Raw genomic sequence first — 18,678 nt, forward strand, 5'->3', positions numbered from 1 at the left:
TCCATAATCGCATAAACAACGTTATAGTGGTAAAAACCAGGTTAGCATTTTTATCACTCAAGTTTTGACGCTAAAAGGAAAGATTTCAGTCCAAATCTGTTATTACGACAGTTTTCGTAAAAATATCCATTTTTTTAGTCACACTCAAACTGTCCTGAAAAGTCGTAATCAATCACATTTTAGGCATTGTTAATTTGCATCATCGTGATTTTTAAGAATTTTTGAAAATTTCATTGAAGAAATTCTCGAGAAAAATTGGCCTTGTCTAGTTTTCAAATCAATTGGCTTTTTGGATCTACCCCAGTGGGGCGGAGGTTCTATAAATAAACCTCTGCCCGTTCGTTACCAATTTTTCTTGAGATCATAGGAATCTTTTGATTTTTGGTACAAAGGTGCAAAATGGTGGTGGCCAAGTGTGACGGAGACTGATTTTCAAAAAAAAAATTTTGGGCTAATTTATGCCAAAAAACGGCTAAAAGACGGGTTTTTTAGACTTTGTGAAAAACAGGATCATTAATTTTTTCTGATTTTTTGCATGAAAGTAGGGTACCATCATAGGTAAAAGATCCTGAAGCAGATTTTTGCAAAAAAATTTTGTTGGCTCAAAAACGCATGTTTATCTCTTTATACGAATCACTATTAATAAGCATACACCAATGTTCTTAGCCATAATTATTGTTTTTATTAGTTTTTTATAGATGAAAATGTCACGGTGGAGGGCAAAGGTTTGAGTTCTCTAGAAAGACTTATTATTTTTTGGCTGAAAAACGAATCTTTATATACGCATAGATCAATGGTCTTAGCCAAATTAGTATTTTATTGTCAATTTTTTCTAAACAAAGAAAATGTCACCTTAGAGCGCGATGGTTTGAGTTTTTTAGAAACACTTAATTTTTTTTGGATGAAAAACGAATCTTTATCTATAAGAATCACTATTTATAAACATATATCTAATGTTCTTAGCCAAATATTAATTTTAATTATTTTTTTTTCTAAAAGAAGAAAATGTCACGGTAGAGCGTGATGGTTTGAGTTTTCTGGAAACCTTATTTATTAAAGCTGTGCATTTTTCTGATAGTGGATTGCTTTTATAAAGAAAAGCGTTCAATAGCTTTTTTATTTCTTTTTTAAAAGTCTTTTTCAATAGTGTTGATAGTTTTTTCCAATTTTCCAATGTAGATATGCTTTCAATTGACTTTAATTTTTTGTATTTTGACCAGTTATGTCTGACGTGTTTCATTGTTTCAATGTTCATTGATTAGTTTGATAACCAGGTAGTTCCATAAAAGTATCACTTGTTTATTATTATTAATATTATTATTATTGTTATAAAGATTTACAAGCTAGGCTCACTGTGGGAGTCTAAATTAGATTAGAGTCGATCTTCGTTCACATTTCTCTTGGAACAAATTTTTGTGGGTGGTTTTCCATGCATCATTAAGTTTCTCTTTAAACGACTTGATCGATTGTGCAGATACAACTTCTCTTGTTAGTTTATTCCACGTTGCACATATCTATAGTAAAACTATGGGGTCCATTGAAGCCTTCATTAGCAAAGTTTTTAAAAGCTCTTTGGAATGTCTTCGTTTAGGATGTGGACGGCTGATTAGTTTTGAAGATATAGTATCTTTGTCGTAAAAGAAAAAGGTCTATAGACCTGCATCATATCACAAAACTGTCTCCGAGGGTTGGTAATCCAAGCCTTTGTGCTTTATATTTGCTAGTTTGCCCAGTGTTAAAACATTTATCGGGATGGAACTTTAAGAGCCAATCTTTAGATCATTCATTCAATGTATCTACATCTACATCATTCTGAATGACAAGAGAATCGTTGATGGAATTGACGTCTTTGAATATTTTCGTGTCATCTGCAAAAAGTAATAGGTCGGAAACAACTTTGGAAGATCGTTTATTTACAGCACAAAAATTAGAGACTCCCAATACACTTCCTTGTGCTATACCACTGACTACGTCCTCTAACTTTGAGTTTGGTTCACTTTCACTAGTTGCTTCCGTCCCTTTAGAAAAGATGTTATCCAATTCTTGGTTGTTCCATTGATTCCATATCCTTCTAACTTTTTGCAAAGTCGACGATGGGACACGGTATCAAACGCTTTTGTGAAATCGAAATATATGCAATCGACAACTTTACCTTCCGACATACTTTCGCAGCATTTTTTGGACCTACCCGGAGGTCCTATAAATGTTGTATAAATTAACTGATGTTCGTCCGTTCGTTAGTTCGTTAACAACTTTTCTCGAGATTGGCTCATTAGTTTTTCCTGATTTTTGGCACAAAGATGCAAAATGGTAATGCCTAAAATGTGACGGAGCCCGATTTTCGAAAAAAATTCATTTCCGGCTGAAAATATGCCGGGAAAACCGGTTTTTTGGCATTTTCTCAAGATTTCATCATTAGTTTTTTCTGATTTTTTGCACAAAGATGCGTATTAGCAATGCTCAAAACTTGGCAGAGTCCGATTTTTGAGAAAAAATGTTTTCCGGTCGAAAATGCCGGAAATATGCCGGAAATCGCCGTTTTTGCAGATTTTTCTTATATTTCGTTGTTTTTTCACACATAAACATTATTAATAGATGTCCACCATGAGGCATGGTTCAATCGTCAATAGAACTGAGTTTTGAAGCCGGAACTTTCTAAAAATCGCCGGAAAAACGGTATTTCTTGAATTTCTCGAGCTGCACTTTATATTTTTTTATGAAATTTTGCACATTGATGTAAAATGACAATTACGAGCCCGATTTTCGAAAAACAATATGCCGGAAAAACGGGTTTTTTGGCATTTTTTGCTCAAAGATGCGTATTCGCAATGCTCCAAACATGGCCGAGTTCGATTTTTGAGAAAAAAAATTTTCCGGTTGAAAATGCCGGAAATTGCCAATTTTGCAGATTTTCATTGGATTTTTTCCTATTATTTCTATGTTTTTCACACAAAAACATTATTGATAACAATGCTCACCATCAAGCATGATTCAATTGTCAATAAAACTGATTTTTGCGACCAGAACTTTCGATTTATTTTTTCCCTACAACCCTTCCCTCTCCCCCCATCAACAATCAATGACAAATTTATTACGTTAATGCATTTTCGCTACAAACGCTATATTTCTGACTGATTTTTTTCATTTTTCTCCTTGCATTGCTTTCTAACCTTCATCATCCGGTAGGTCCAATCAGTATCTAGCTTGTTTTTTTTTTGTTTTTTTTACATTATTATTTCCTTATCTCCAAAAATATTGGTTCTTCTTACAAGAAAAGTGTTATATAATGTATATATATGCTGTGTGTATAAAATATATAAATAACTAACAACTCGAACAGATACGGGAAGAAGGAATCATCGGAAGGAATAAGGAAAACTAAGTGATGCTCGGAATCAGAATACTGAGATATGACGTTTGGAAGTTTGTTCGGTTAGTAATAATTAGACTGGATAGGGCTCGCAAGATAGTCGTCCTAGATAAATTATGGCAGACAGTAAGAAATAAATAAATGAACTATTCTTAGATAAATAATATCTCATAAATATATTATGATTTTATTAGGCTGAGGACTAGGCATAGAAGCAAGATTGTGAGAAGTGTAAAAAAAATATTATTGTAGTTGATTCGATGAGGCGTCTGAGTTGAGGAATGTGATACCTCGCTAATTGAATTAATTGCTAAATATAAAAAAAACAAAAAAAACTGGGGGTATGTACGAAAATGCAAGAGGAGTATGCTGTCCCAGCCTTATTGTTAAAAAAGTATATATAGATATAGATATATTAAGCATTAATGTAAATAAATTTTAAACTAATTTAAAGCTCAATGTGTCAAAACCTAAGGTAAACTTCAATGAGAAGGAAAGGATGAAGTTAGGTTAGGATCTTGAAGTAATAAAACATTAGAATTCGCAACACTGTCAAAAATATAGTTATTGAGATACTTAGGTAACTTCATCGACCTCTAACGGATGGACGGATAACTCATTGTTTCAAAAACAAAGCGCGGCTTTATCCTTTGTGCAGGGAGCGCGTTGCTGCCAAAATTTTGAATTTTAGAGATTTTCAGCATGGCGACGAAAAATTTTTTTCCGACATCGTCTGCATAACAACCACTGCAGCTGAAATATCTTTCTTTGTGCTTATGCTATCACTATGGAGTTTTTTTCAGAGGATTTAAAGATTGTTGTTGTACCAATATCCAGAAGGAATAATTCTCTAACTTTTTATTCATCGAGACAAGCTAACCGACACTTGCACCTTTGAAAACCCGACAGGCTTTCATTTTGAAATTGTGGATGTCAGAGATGGAATATCTTGGTTTTCCCTGAATGAATAGGACTGCTGCTTCGAATGGTGATAGATGAAGAGTTGCTCGAAAGAATTGAATTGGATCCACACCTATTCATGGTCGAGGGGCTCTATTCATTTTATTTGAAAATCATGCTGAGACAGACCGAAATGACGTCGTTACTAGGCTGATTTGCCTCTATCATCTCCTGCAGAAACTATGAAAGTTAGAACTTGAATTTTGTGTATCCATTCTCTATCTAAATCTAGAGATTGTATTCAATGAACAAATAAACTCAGACATCTGGAAATGGAACACGATGCTTTGCAAAACATATCTTATACATTTGCTGTGTAAGAACTGCTGCCAAAACACGATAAATCACTCTGACTCAGGAGTCAACTCTACAGCACACAACCGTGCGTTGAGCTAAAGAAAAGTTAATAAATCCATTGCAGTTGCATACCTCATATAGCAGAGAGGTGAGTGTGTGTCTATTTCTACCCTATCTTTTCTGTACTATGTACTCTGTACTTTTAAGCTACTCAAAGTGAACCTGCCTCTGAAAATCACTAAATATAATCTTTTAGTCATCTTATTGTTTGATACACACATATCCTTATAAATTTTTGTTTCTTTTTTTTACAGACTGTCAGAAAGACTGGGACTTACTAGAATCATTGGATCCTTGTATGACACCATGAGAATCTTAACCAACAAGGCCACAAATGCTGGATATCAATTATGATTTCATGATTTTTGTGTGAACAATTGGTGTGTATGATACAAGCTTCTGAATAAAACTAAATCAAATTTTTATCAGAAATCTTTTAACCCAAGTCAGTAATATTGCTAGGAAACTATGACAGTACAACACTAACAGATTAAGATGAATGAAAAGATAATATGCCAATTTTAAAGATTCATTTATGGACAATGAATATAAATGTGAAATGACAAGAATATGATATTTGCATTATCGCCCTACCCTTTGGTTAGACAATCGGGGTCGAATTGCACTACAGTGAAATGATTTTTCTCATTCTTTGTGAGACTACTTGATATTTTTCTATTTTTTATCGATATATATTGAGATTTATAAATTTTAACGTAGAATTTTATTGAAAAGTCCTTCCTTGAATTTCTTGAGCAGATTTGTAACTCTCTTAGTTAAAATTAAACGTACCCGGGGTACTAGGTTTGTGAGGTGACGGGTAAGTCATCTTTTCTCAAAATTGTTGATTTTCGTGTTTTTTTTTTACCCTTACTAGTCTGGCAGAAATACAATAAAACAGGGGTGAACGTAGAAAAAAATTCCGCGTAAACTTTCTTGGTATCGTTGGAAGCGAAATTTTATGTAAATTATCATACTCAGAGCCTCATGATGAGGCCCTTGGGGAAAACTTTTGGTAAAATCAAGACTGAAGTGTACTTCTCCGCCCCAAAATAGATACGTTTTTTAGCAGTGTACTGGTCATCAGCTACACTAAAAACCTATCAAAGCTATTCAAAGTCTTTGAAAGTCAGCACTATCCCCATGTGCTTTCGCCTTGCACTTGACCCATTTCATATCATGGATGACACTGTTAATTGCTGTGGTTTCCAGAGATGTGTTTGTTGGGAAATCCCCCCCCCCCAGATTTTTGAGACAGGGACATACATATTTTTGTGTTTCGAAAGACACCTACCATGGCAAGGATAGCACTTTTCAAGGCATTTTATATCGAAAATGGGTCCTAAGTGTTTTATTTCACCAATTTTTTTCCCCAAGGGCCTCAACGTGAGGCTCTGAGTATGTTAAACCTCGTAAAATTCCGTATCCAACGATACCAAGAAAGTTTGCTCGGAATTTATTTCCAGGTCAACTTTTATTTCTGCCAGACTATACAGAGACTCAATTTTCTTTTTAAAGGTTTTACCTCTTTCAGAGACTTATGAGGGTGTGAAAAAGCAATGACTTGTTGAAAAAGGGACCCTTATGGCTTGCACATACTCGGCATCCATTTTGCCTAAATCGTCCCCCCCCCCTCGGATTAAAAACAGTTGGCCTCTCCAGTTTTCAAAATCTGTCAGCTATTCAAATTGTCTGCTTACATACTTTGGGATGATCTCAATAATCGAAATTTAAAATTTTTTTCTCTTAGTTGACAAAATTGACATGCCCCTGTTATCTTAAATACTTTGGCTGAAATATTTCTGAGTTTAAGTTATAAAATAGTTATAAATTTGATAACTTTTTACGATTTTAGAAGGCCAAGTGATCATGTTTTCACCTTTTCCACCCTTTTTGTAATAAGAAATTTAACACCTAGTGCGTAGTGGTGTTATTTCCAGGGAATAAATAGAATCTATATTTGTCTTTAAATTGTCATTATTTTTACTTAGGTTTGTTGTGTCAGTTAACCATTGTCCTGGTAAATATATTTCATACTTGAAAATAAAATAAAAAACCATGAAATCTGAGCTTATTTCTCAACAGGTTTGATAAGAGGCTTCTTATTGTATGCTTATGCTTGCTACCTTTTAAATCAATTTTTAACTTAAGTAATATTTCTTCTTATATTCACCAAGCCTTGATTCTGGAGCTTATTTCATATACAAGTTTATGATAGTACCAAAATTTGGGTAAACAAAAAGGTTTCAAATCAGTTCAAATGCATGAAAGTTGAAATTAATATCCTTTTTGGACCTACCTGGAGGTCCTATAAATTAACCTTTGTCCGTCCGTCCGTTCGTCCATCCGTCTGTTACCAGCTTTTCTCAGGATTGGCTCATTAGTTTTTTCTGATTTTTGGCACAATGGTGCAAAATGTAGGTCTATACAGCATCTAGCTTGTTATATTTTAAATTATTAACAATTTTAGCTTAGGCTCAAAAATGGATATATGTTATTTAGCCTGTATAATATTGTTCTGCCCAGGTACTCTTAGGTTCCAAATAAACAGGCCCCCCCGCTTGTTAATTTTTCGAAAATTTTCCAACCCCCCCGGACCTTATTAGGACCCCCCCCCCCCCGTTAATTAATCTCTAAGAATATTTTCAGCTGTCATAGAGAAGGCCCCTTATTTTGCTCTAAATAGCCTGATTTTAGCCTATTTTTACCTTATTTTTGGGTTTCAGAAGTAAAATTTCCAACCCCCCCCGGCAATTAGGTCCCCCCCGTTTATTAAATCTATAAATTTTCCACCCCCCCCCCCCCCGTTATTCGAACCCCCCCGTTTATTTGGAACCTAAGAGTATAATTTCGAAGGTTTGATTGAATATAATCTACTGAAAAATTAGAGAAATGTTAATCGAACTCGTCCTATATAAAGTAACATTACCCAAAAATATTCAAAGGGATTGTTGCCATTCTGAGAAAAAAGACGACATTAATTGGTCTTTAAAAAAATAAGATGATACACATGATTTAAGTCATACATGAAGCTGTAATTTATTGTCAGTTACAATATAAGTCTTATTTCAAATCATACAATTTACAATTACACGTGAAGAAAAATTTCAATTTGGAATAAGATGCAAACAATTTATTGAACTTTTCTTTAAAAAATAAACTTTAGATCAAGAAATAATGGAAACATTTTTCAGTCCAAATTATACATAGTGTGCACCCCCCCCTAAATTAAGGGGGGTTTTGTTGATTTGGGTTCAAAATCTTTAGGTGGGACTTCCTATTTTTTGGATTCCAGGGGGGGGACAGGATTAGGTGGGACCTGATTTTTTAAGGTAGGGTTGTAAAATTGAAACATCTCATCAACATCAATCAATGATATATAACTTAAGTAGTTACCTTTTACTATTGAAACCTAGTGGATCTTGTACATATGACCTGTATTATACTTGAAAGAAGAGTTTTGCTTCCTAAATTCTGCTGGGAATTCAAATTTTTCAAAATCTTGGTGGGAGATATACTTAGTGGTGGGACCATGCATGATTGATTCTAGGTGGGGGTTTTAATGTGTGCTGGGACCTTATTTTTTTGGTGGGACCTGGACCCCCCTTGCACTCTGATTATAATAAGCCATAGTAAAAAAACCTTCAATTTCAAAAAAAATACAATACAAAGCCATTTTCTGCCACTTGAAATAATTTCAAAAAAAAAAAATCAAAAATGATGCGAGTCACGATAATTTTCACGAAACAAAGAACAAATGTACATATTGCTGTGTAGTTGCGTTTGATCTTATTATTAAGAAGACTTTCCTATTAATCAACACAAGAAATAACTTTAGGTTTCAAAATGGGAGTTTCAAAACATCGACCAGAAATGGCGACCACAACTAGCGACCACGACCGACGACCAGATAAATTTGGGTTATCGAGTTTACCTGCTCTCTCCACCGTAGAGAACATCCAAATCGAGTCTTGATGTGGCTTTCAAATGAACCACTGAGCACGTGGCTGAGAATTAATCTAGCTAGAGAATACTAAAAGTGACTTTTGACGTTATCATTCATTTTCTAGACAAAGTGACACTTTTTGACAAAAATAATTGTACCGAATGAGATGCCTTTAGTATGAATAGATAGAAATTGTCAGTAGGAAAAACTGGGAAGGCCAGTTTTAGAGATATCAATCTCATCAATTATTCAATTCTCCTTACATTGTCAAAATGACTTATTTTGACAAAATAATGATCTGATGATCAAATATGTATCTCACTAAATAAATTCCGGCACAAATTTTGGCACTAATTAATTTGATTCCGAAAATACAAAAGGATAGAAATTGACACTCTATTTAAGCTCAAAGAGCGTTAAAATGGCTGCTCTACACGTTTTGCACGTGGCTTTATAATCACTGTAGATGAGACGGGGGTGAGCTTTACTCTTCAGTTCGATAAAAAAACTCGATAACCCAAATTTATCTGGTCACCGGTCGTGGTCGCTGGTCGTGGTCGCCATTTCCGGTCAATGTTTAGAAACTCCCTTTCAAAATGGCCTGAGAACTTTGTAGGTTTTGATTGTAGAGACATGATTTTCAAGATAGTTTTGAGTAAACCAAGAAAAAACAATTTCTTCACAATACGAGTTTGAAAACTCGATGGATATTTTCGCGAATTAAGGTCTTGCCTGGAAAGGCTTATGATGACGTCATCACAAAACTTTCAACCTTCATAACTTTTGATTGGAAGAATTTCAAGGCATGTTTTATACCTCGATGTTCATCAGCATTTCATGCTCTTTTCAAAAAAAATTCTTCTCGCGAAAATTTCTTCCCATAAGTTAACGTTGATTGAACAACTCCCTGATCTGGTAGTTTTGTTTCGCTTTTTCTATCCTGTTTTTATTCTGTGATAGCTATTCAGTGAGTGTTTTTCTGATCTTTTTTTATCTTACCAGTTTTACCAGCAATCAGTATCCAACTTGTTTTCTTTGTTACAAATTTTACATCGTAATGCTGTAATTTTATTTGATCACTTTTTCTTTTAAGGTGGTGAATCAGTCTATGTACAATACATAACAACAATGTATTGGGCTGCTGCAACAACCTGTTCCGTTGGTTATGGAGATATTCATCCTTACGTAACTGATGAAGTAATTAAGTATATTTTTCATAAGGTCAAATATGTTCGAAAATTTAGTTCTCGTCAGCCTTTCATGGGTGGAAGTACGGTTCCCATGGGATTAACTAACGAGTTTACCTCCTATGATACTCAAAAATTAGAAATTGATCTGTGAAGGGAAAGAAAGTATTGGCGATCGACCTCATCGATCATCGCTTCGAATATAGTATGAAAAAGATAAATCATAGTACATATTAAATTTGTAGCAGAAATGTCGAGATCTCTGACTATAGACCGATTCCGTGTGACGTCACTTCTACCCACGATTAGCCGTTTTTCTAAAAAAATTGTAGAAAGAATTTGTACAGGGCGATTTAGTTCAAAGTCTTTCAAATATTTCTCGTTGGGACATATGCACATAGTTTTTTATTTTATTTTGTTTCTTGGGTGAAATTTATGTCAGTTTAAGAGGTATGCTTGAAAATAGTCTCTAATTGGATCTTATCGAATCCGTCTAATGTAGACTGAAAATGTTCGTAAACGTGTTTTTATCAACTGATGAAAATGTATTGGTTTTACTCCAATGATACGGACAAAAAATAAAATTCGAATTTTCGACTACGTGAAAAATCACCACCAACAAAACAAAAACATTCGAAAAGTTGCAGATGAAGTTGCTAGTCGTCATGACCAGCATATTGTAAATATAAACACGCGGGCGTTTATGCCAAAAGAGTCGTGTTGTATAAAAAAGAGGTATTGTCTGAATCATCAGAGTAATCGAGGAAATCAAACGTATTATTTTTGTAGGTGTTTTGCAAAATAGGCCCACCTTAAAAAAAATCGTTAAGTGGTAAATTTTGGATCATTGCGGGCTATTTTGGGAGGCCTATTTGACGAAATTTTCAAACCAACGCAATTTTGTCATATACTTTTCTTGATATTTCAGGTGAACCAGTCAAAATTTATTTTTAAACATTGAAAAAAAATCTTATTTACAGGGCTTTGACCTTCCCCTATTCAATCATCCCGCGGTTGAGACAAAGGATTGTACCCTCTGACGACATCCTGTCACGGCCTCTCATGCAGCTGTGAGGCTGACTCTTTCTGCAAATGTCCTTAGAAAATTGCTGATGTCATCAAAAAACGCCTATAACTTTGATTTTCCGCCTCGGCACTAGATGGTCGAAATATAAAAAATAACACGATTTTGTTTATTTACTTTTCATGCTGATTCCGTTGGTAGCGTCAATTATTTGATTTTCAGAAATCGTTAGTAAAGGGGCGAGGGACCCTTGATAAATTCTATCGATTAACTAAAAAGTCGATTTAATCGAAAATTGAATGAGATTGAATTTTATTTGTCGATTTTACACCCTATTAAGAGCATAATATCAAAAATTTACCCTGATCTAAGGGGTGCCCTACAAAAACCTGTTTTGAAGGGCATTTTCTGAATGTCGGACGCTGGTCTAAAACGGGCAGACAGATCCTTTGAAGGGAGCTCAATTGTAAACTGTTAATTCAATTAAAAAATTCTATTTTAGATGCTGTTGGCACTTGTGTGCATGATTGTTGGTGTTGTATTCTATGGTTATATCATTGCGAGTGCAGCTGCTTCACTTGCAAATGCTGATGTTCAAAGGGCAAGATACCAGCAGAAATTAGATACTATCAATAGATTTCTAAAGGTGAACTTACCTTTTGTTGTAAAGAATATGTTTGTTTGTTGCTTTTAAAGTGTATATTTTCGTGAGCATTAAATTTTTGAATGCATTTAATTTCGCGAGATTTTTAGGGAAAATTTCGCAAAACATAAAACAAACATGTTCAAATTCTTCTCAAACACAAATTCTCGAGGAAAAAAAAATGCGGGAATCATCTAAAATTTTTCATCATTTGATAGTTATTAGACAGATTTAGGTTACCTTAGGGATTGATAATAGTCTAGCATAAGCCAGAATGAAAGAAAATTTTTTCCTGGTGAGGGATGAAAATAATATCAGAAAGATTTTTTGAATACGGAAATAAATCATGCAGCAGTTCATTTTGCAAAAATTCTAATTCGTCAGCTATAAAGCCGCACAATTTTACTTAAAAACCGCAAAATTTTAATAGCTTCAAAAGGCCATCAAACGAAAACGTCTTCAAAACCATTATTTTCAGTGCTGAAATTTATTTTAATTTAAATGATACATAAAAATGCCAAAGCTCTGATTGGATATCCCTAGTCTTTGAACTAATGAAATAGAAGATTCTGTTTTTACATTATCAGTAAAATATCTGTAAGTCATCAAATTTACAAATTTAAACCATATATTCCAATTTAGGAATTTCTTGATTTTGACTACATTAGATTCATGGAATCCATCAATTTAAAACAAAACCATCATTTCTATAAGTAGAATCCGCCAAATCGTCCATTCTCAAATAGATTTATAAGAAAAGACTAAGAAACCATCACATTAAAACTCAAAATTAGTCTGGAAATAAATCAATTTCAAGCCAGGTTAACGATATTTGAATTGAGGTTTGAATTGCTCTCCGATTATCATGAAAAAACTTGGGTTCATATGGTCAAATCTTGCATATGAATCGAAAAGTTGTATTGGTTTTCTTATTTGAAAACAAAAACTTGTATCAAGAGTATTCCTTCCCTATTGATCGACCCAATAGGTCAAATTTTGGCCAACATGCCTAAAAAGACATTCATCCACGATAATTTTCCAAATCCCCTAATAATAAGTTTTCTGGATCGAATTCTTTATAATATCAATTACCAATAATAGTCCTTATCTTACGAGATAACATACGGGAGTAGGTAACCGCATTTGGGATACTTCCGACCTGGAATTGCATTCTAATGTCATAAATAAATTTTCAGAAAGTCTCCACAATTTCAACAAACGGGCTAATTACTTTAGTTATTTTCTTGCAGGGGTGTAAATTTCATATGAAGAGCTAAATAGAAATGGTGTTTTGTTCATAGTACTGAGTTTAGTTGTAACAAAAAATGTTCGGAGGGGATTAATGCTTCAGACTGAAGAAGTTTCAAAATAATCAATCTTCCTGTAATAGTTAGTCGGTACAGTGGAACCTTGTCTGTACACAGACCCGATATCTACGGGTAATTTCAAAATTCATTGCCGTAGAGGGTCTGTTGTCATTGTCTTTTCTCGTTTGAGATTTTTCAAACCAACCGCTGCGATGGAGTGCTGTTGAAGTTTTGCGATAATCGGAGGCGATAAGAGAAAATGGTCGTCAGAATTGTAAGAAAGTATATAAATTTGTCGAAAAATAGTGGTATAATAAGCATAACAAAACTGGCTTCTTGATAATTGGAATAAAGAGAGATCTAAATAAAGACATTCCTGTGCAGAATAACTCTTTTTGTACAAATCGAATGTTTTTTGTTTACATTTTGAATCTTTGAGTTCAGGAACGTGAGAGAGAAGTTCAAGGAAGTTGTTGGATTGGAATCTTGATTTTAAAGTGGTTTTAACCACTGCAAAAGAATATACTCACATTATTTCTGTTTGTTTTCATGTTCAAATTCAGTATTACCTTTACGGTATTTGATCTATGTAGAGTGGCCATATTTTGTTTTCTCGGCATAACTTTTGTAAAAAATGTTTATATTTTTCTTTGGCGGACTACATGGAAAATGTGAGAGAAAAAAATTTAGTTAGACAATTTTGGATGTCTTCGTTACTTTTCAGCTTTTGGTTTGGCTCAAAAACATTAATAAAACAGCCAAAACATGCTTAGAAAATGACTCCATCCCAATATTTGTAGGTTCGCTGATATTTTATTTTAAAATTATACTTCATCGCAGAGGTCTCCATACGGGAAATTTTTTATCAAACAGACAATGTACACAGAGTGTACTACGCGTACTACGAAGTGATAAACGTGAGATACACTCTGGTACAGAGTAAGTGGAACCTCAAATTAGCGAAAACCGTTGGGGAATAGGGTTGGTGCCCGCTAGTTAGAAGTGTCTACATTTTAGAAACTTTCAACTCTTTGCTCTAATTTTGGTATAAGGTACTATTAAGGGGTTGAGTATTAGAATTTTGATCGGAAGAACAGTGCCGTAGGAAGCATTTCCAAATGGGGGGGGGCTGAAGTTTAGTGACATCGCAAGGGCCAACCATGGTTTGGCCCGAGGGGGGGAGGGAATTTTGAAAATTTGACTTCTAGATTGCTTGAAAATGCACTCAATTGTGACAATTATGACAAATTAAAAAAGAAAAACTTTGCATTTTGCAAATTAACCATTTTTGAAAAAATTATTGGGGGCATAGTCCTTGCCCCCCCCCCCCCCACAGTTGCTACGGCACTGAAGAAGGAAGAACAAGAGAATAATTATTCAAACGCAACAATTTAGTTTTAATGAATTATACAAGTCTATGATTTTATCATTTTTGTGGCGTAGGTAAATTCACCAACTGGATCTGAAGGACGCGGTCCAAACAGCTATAAGCAATTCGTTCAATGAAACTTTGAAGTGTTTAATAAATGAATGGTTTGGATAAATCAATCCTGTCTAAGTCTGTGACCAGTTTGACCGTCGATGTCCGCTAATTAGAGAGGAAAAAAATAGGGGTTTGGCCATTTCTTGCAAAAATGTTTGTCCGCTAATTGAGGGTCCGCTTTTTGTAAACCTTTTATAAAAATTTGATTGGGGAAATGGCCGGGCAAAATAGATTTGTCTGCACTACCACTGCGCGGAAATTAAAGGGTGCGCGAAAAAGGCCTATTTGTTTCTGTTGCGATTCTGTCGCAACGAATGCAACATGTTCTTTTATCATTAGATGAGTTTTTGTCACTTATTTTCCGTTTGCATGAGCCCTAAGAAATCGACTGCTCCCCAATTTTCAAATCACTTCAGAGCGTCTTGGAATAATGGCTGTTCATCAATAAAATTTCGAGGATTCCTTAAAACAACTCTTTTGGAAGTTGATTCTTTTGGAAGTTGATTTTTGTAAAAAAAAATCAAAAACAAGGCGTTGTTTAGCCATTTGAAAGAGTCAAAATCAAAATTTTCCTCCTCGAATTGACCTCCTCGGTCACTGTAAACAAGTGGTTTTGCTTCTAATTCTTTATTTCTACAGTTGGAAGACTAGGGAGCTGGAGTATTTCTTTTTGTGGTATTGTTCTCGAGAGGGAGATAGGAATTTAACTGTGGAAGTAATTCCCCGGGCACCAAAAGCGAATAAATTTTATTTGCTGTCCTCTATTTTTCTTTCACCTATCACTCTGAAAAAAAACATTCCTGTAAAGAGCCATGTCAACTGAGTATCAAAAAACCTTGAAAAGTGCCAAAGTTTTTGATAAAAAACCTTGAAAAACCACTTAAAAATGACCGAAAAAACCTTGAAAACCTTGAAAATCCCGAAAAAAAATCCGTAGACACCCTGGATTAGTGTCCGGCCTTTTGGAGACTTTTTTATGAGGATTTGACTAGAAAACGGCCAGAAAAAAATATGTGAAATATGTAGAGAAACAAATTTTAGGATGTGCGAAAATTGATAATAATAGGGGTGCGCGAAAATTAAAGGGTGCGCAAAAGGTCGTTTTTAAGGGTTGCGCAAAAATAAAAGGTGCGAAAATTATAGGGCTCGATAATAAAAGGCGTGCGAAAGTTAAAGGTATTAAGGTAACCAAAATGAATTAATCCTCCTCTTTGCGCGTTTAATTTTTATATTTTTGAAGTTTTCTTTTTTCATTCTAAATCTCTAAGATTTGTCTCCACAAACCATCTCGACTCCTTAAAAGAAATTCTTTGAACTTTTGTAAAATAAGCTTTTAGCATTGAAAAAGGGATGTAAGCGTCCTTTATCCCGTCACATCTCCTGCGTTATCTCTTAAGTTAACCAAAAATAATTCGCACCCCCCCCCATTTTCCATTGAAAATATTTTGGAACCTCCTCCTAAACCCTAAAAAAAATTTCGAACTCGCCTCTGAAATCCTACCCGCCCCTGATACCCTCTTACAATTCCCTAAGTAAATGAGGAACTCTATAAGGAACTTTGAGGTTTAAAACTTCAGGAAAAATAAGGCTTTTGGAGCAAAGTTGAGGTTCATTATAAAAAAAACGTGTAACGACAAAAAAGGAAATCTAGGGTTTTCTCCCTGATGGTTTTCAAAATCCAGACAGAAGAAGAGGATATAACTTGACGATGTAACTGTGTAAACCTCAAAGAGTTTAGGATATTAGCATTATTGTTTTACCAGTTAAAGTTAAAACAATTCTCAGAAAGACTTTTTAGTGTATCTACCCTGTATCTATTAATTTCTTTATATTGGACGATGCAAATGATCTGAGGCCGTCTATGTATATGGTGTTGTTTTTGTATATTACTTAAAAATCTAGTTGCCTGTATAATTTTATTGTTTTATGATTTTATGATGTTTTAGTTGTTGTTGTGTTTCTTCCAAGGATAAACCATGGGTGCGGTAAGCGTTTTTACGACAGGGAACTGTCCAGTGGCGTGGTGGCAGGGGGGCCAGGGGGCCAGGCCCCCCGGCGGAGCCCTTTTGAGAAGGGGCGCCCAAAAATAAGGGACGCCAAGAAGGATTTTTCAGGCGCCCATATCGAAAGATTGACAAATAAAAAAACAAAAATGGCGCCCCTCATCACCTCAAAAACTCAAAATTTTCTGGCTCGCTTCGCTCGCACACTCCCTTTTTTGTGTTCATAATTAGCGTATAAAGAGGGGCGCCAAAAACAAAAAATCCTTAAAAAGGGCGCCATATTTGCCTTGGCCACCCCAGAGAAATTTTCCCACCACGCCACTGGAACTGTCAACCTCGTGTGTTGTCTTACTAATAGTGTTTTTGCAACTGGTGTTCTTTCTTTGAAAATTCAATTTTTATAGAGTTTTGTTTTGGGACGTCAAATATCTCTTTTAGAAATGTGATCAATTTGAGTTTTGTTTGTTTCCTCGGTGAGAGTTGTTGATCTCTGTGACTTGTGTTTTGGGCTAACACCCCCCCCCCCCCCGAATGGGTTTAGGGGTACACACAGGATCGAATCGATGATCAGGGATCCTATCAAGCGTTTCACCACCATTTCCTTTTTTCCGTGAGTGGAAGGGCCAGGATATAAACAGCGATTGACCAACCTTTGTTTGTTGTGTGACCGGATTTGATTACTATCGTTAACGTTCGACTTGAATACGTTAAGATGAGTGAGCGATTGCCCTACGTCAGCCGATCCCAAAGAGTGAAGAATATATTGGACAATAAAAAGGGATCTGTGGCCGTCGAGTTAGATTTTTAAGAAATATACAAAAACAACACCATTTACATAGACGGCCTCAGATCCCTTTCATCGTCCAATATATTAAATTTTTTATATTGTTTATAGGAACAACATATCCGTGCTGATCTTGAAAAGAGAGTGAAAGGGTAAGAATCAAATACGGTAGCTAAAGCGCCATTTCCGCCAGTGTGTTTTTCAATAGCGCACTGGGCGACGATTGTTTCTTACCGCTGGTGGAAATTGAACGTTTTGTCGCAATCTCTTTAATAAATTGAATGATTCTTTTTTTTAAGTGTCCTTTTAAACGAGAGGGAAAAAGCTTGTGAATGTGTACCTATACAACTTGAAGCCTTCATTTCTCTTTGAAAAACATAGTTTTGAAATGATCCATATATTTTTTAAACGAGATAAGACTTAATTTTCTTATAATTTAAAATTTTTCAACAGATAACTTGTAAATAAATTATTCCCTCTCAAATTACTACTTTGTACGCGCAAATTTCATTGAAAACTATGTATGGTGATCTACTCTTACTAATCTTTTCAACCAGGTATGGTTTCGTTATAATGTGATAATTTGAATTCCAGAAATCAAAGTGAATTAAAAAATGAAACTTCCGTGCTTATCAAAACCTCTACAGTTCATCTTTGCCAAAAATAATTAAAGCTATATCAACAAGAAAAACTATCTCTGTAAGAGAGGGGGCAAGGTCGAGCTCTTCTATTAAAGATGTTCATTGCTTTTGTAGGTTTTACGAGTTCATGTGGAATCGCAACAAAGGCGTAGATTTGGAAAATCTTTTCTTAGGGCTGCCAATCTCACTGCAGGCAGATATAACCTTATCACTATATAAAGATATCATAGAATCGGTAAGATCGATTCAGCTTAATTACTTTATATCTTGTTTAGAATGAGTGGTATCAGTACACTCACCAACCACTAACCGAATCTAACTAGAAAGTGGCACTGATTCAACTTCATCATTGATTTGACATATTAATATGTAAAAGATTGACGTTATCTAACAAAACCTTGAGTTTACTTTAAGCGTACAAACTTTCGTGAGCATTGATTTCTTAACAGTATGCGTTTTGGATGATTTTTAGGTACCGTTGTTTCAAGGTACGGAACTTGGCTTCACCAAAATGCTTTCACTCTACATACAACCATTACTTGTGCCAAAAGGAGAATATATAGTCAGAAAAGGGGATATTGGAGAAGAAGTAAGTAATTTTTAGAGAGTAAAATTTGGTTGGGGATTTAATTTAAAAAAAAAGGTTTTGTTTCCTGTACTTTAAGCAATACGACTGAAAATTCTAGAAAAAAGGGGGAAATCTTTGCTAATGTTCTAGAAATCTTCATTTTTCACGAAACCTTTGTCGCGATAAGGAGACTTTTGTCGCTTGCTCTGTCCGTGGGGCGTATCTAGTATTTTTATAATACCCAGCAAATTAAGATTCAGCTATATATAGTGTCTATAAGGACCCACCGTGGTTGGGCCGGACGAGTTAGAAAATTTTTAAATTTCAATTTCCTAAATTGGCTAAAACAGCCCCCTTTTTATGCTCAATGTACCATGAACCAGAGATAAAGAATTAAAATTCATT

General features: G+C 34.8%; 1 protein-coding gene across 2 annotated transcripts in view; it reads left to right on the plus strand.

Moving 5' to 3' along the window:
• Positions 1 to 18,294, plus strand: part of LOC136806326 (uncharacterized) — a gene marked incomplete at both ends in the record, with an annotated part of 116,288 nt that extends 97,994 nt beyond the window's left edge. For both annotated transcript variants that reach the window (XM_067062878.1, XM_067062879.1), the window contains 5 exon segments: positions 9,727 to 9,830; positions 11,347 to 11,490; positions 17,176 to 17,216; positions 17,820 to 17,940; positions 18,178 to 18,294. In XM_067062878.1, the coding sequence (XP_066918979.1) occupies positions 9,727 to 9,830; positions 11,347 to 11,490; positions 17,176 to 17,216; positions 17,820 to 17,940; positions 18,178 to 18,294 (527 nt within the window).
• Positions 18,295 to 18,678: the final 384 nt, after the last annotated feature.

Source organism: Clytia hemisphaerica, unplaced genomic scaffold (assembly GCF_902728285.1).
Source record: "Clytia hemisphaerica strain Z4C2 unplaced genomic scaffold, Clytia hemisphaerica genome assembly, whole genome shotgun sequence".
NCBI lineage: Eukaryota > Metazoa > Cnidaria > Hydrozoa > Leptothecata > Clytiidae > Clytia > Clytia hemisphaerica.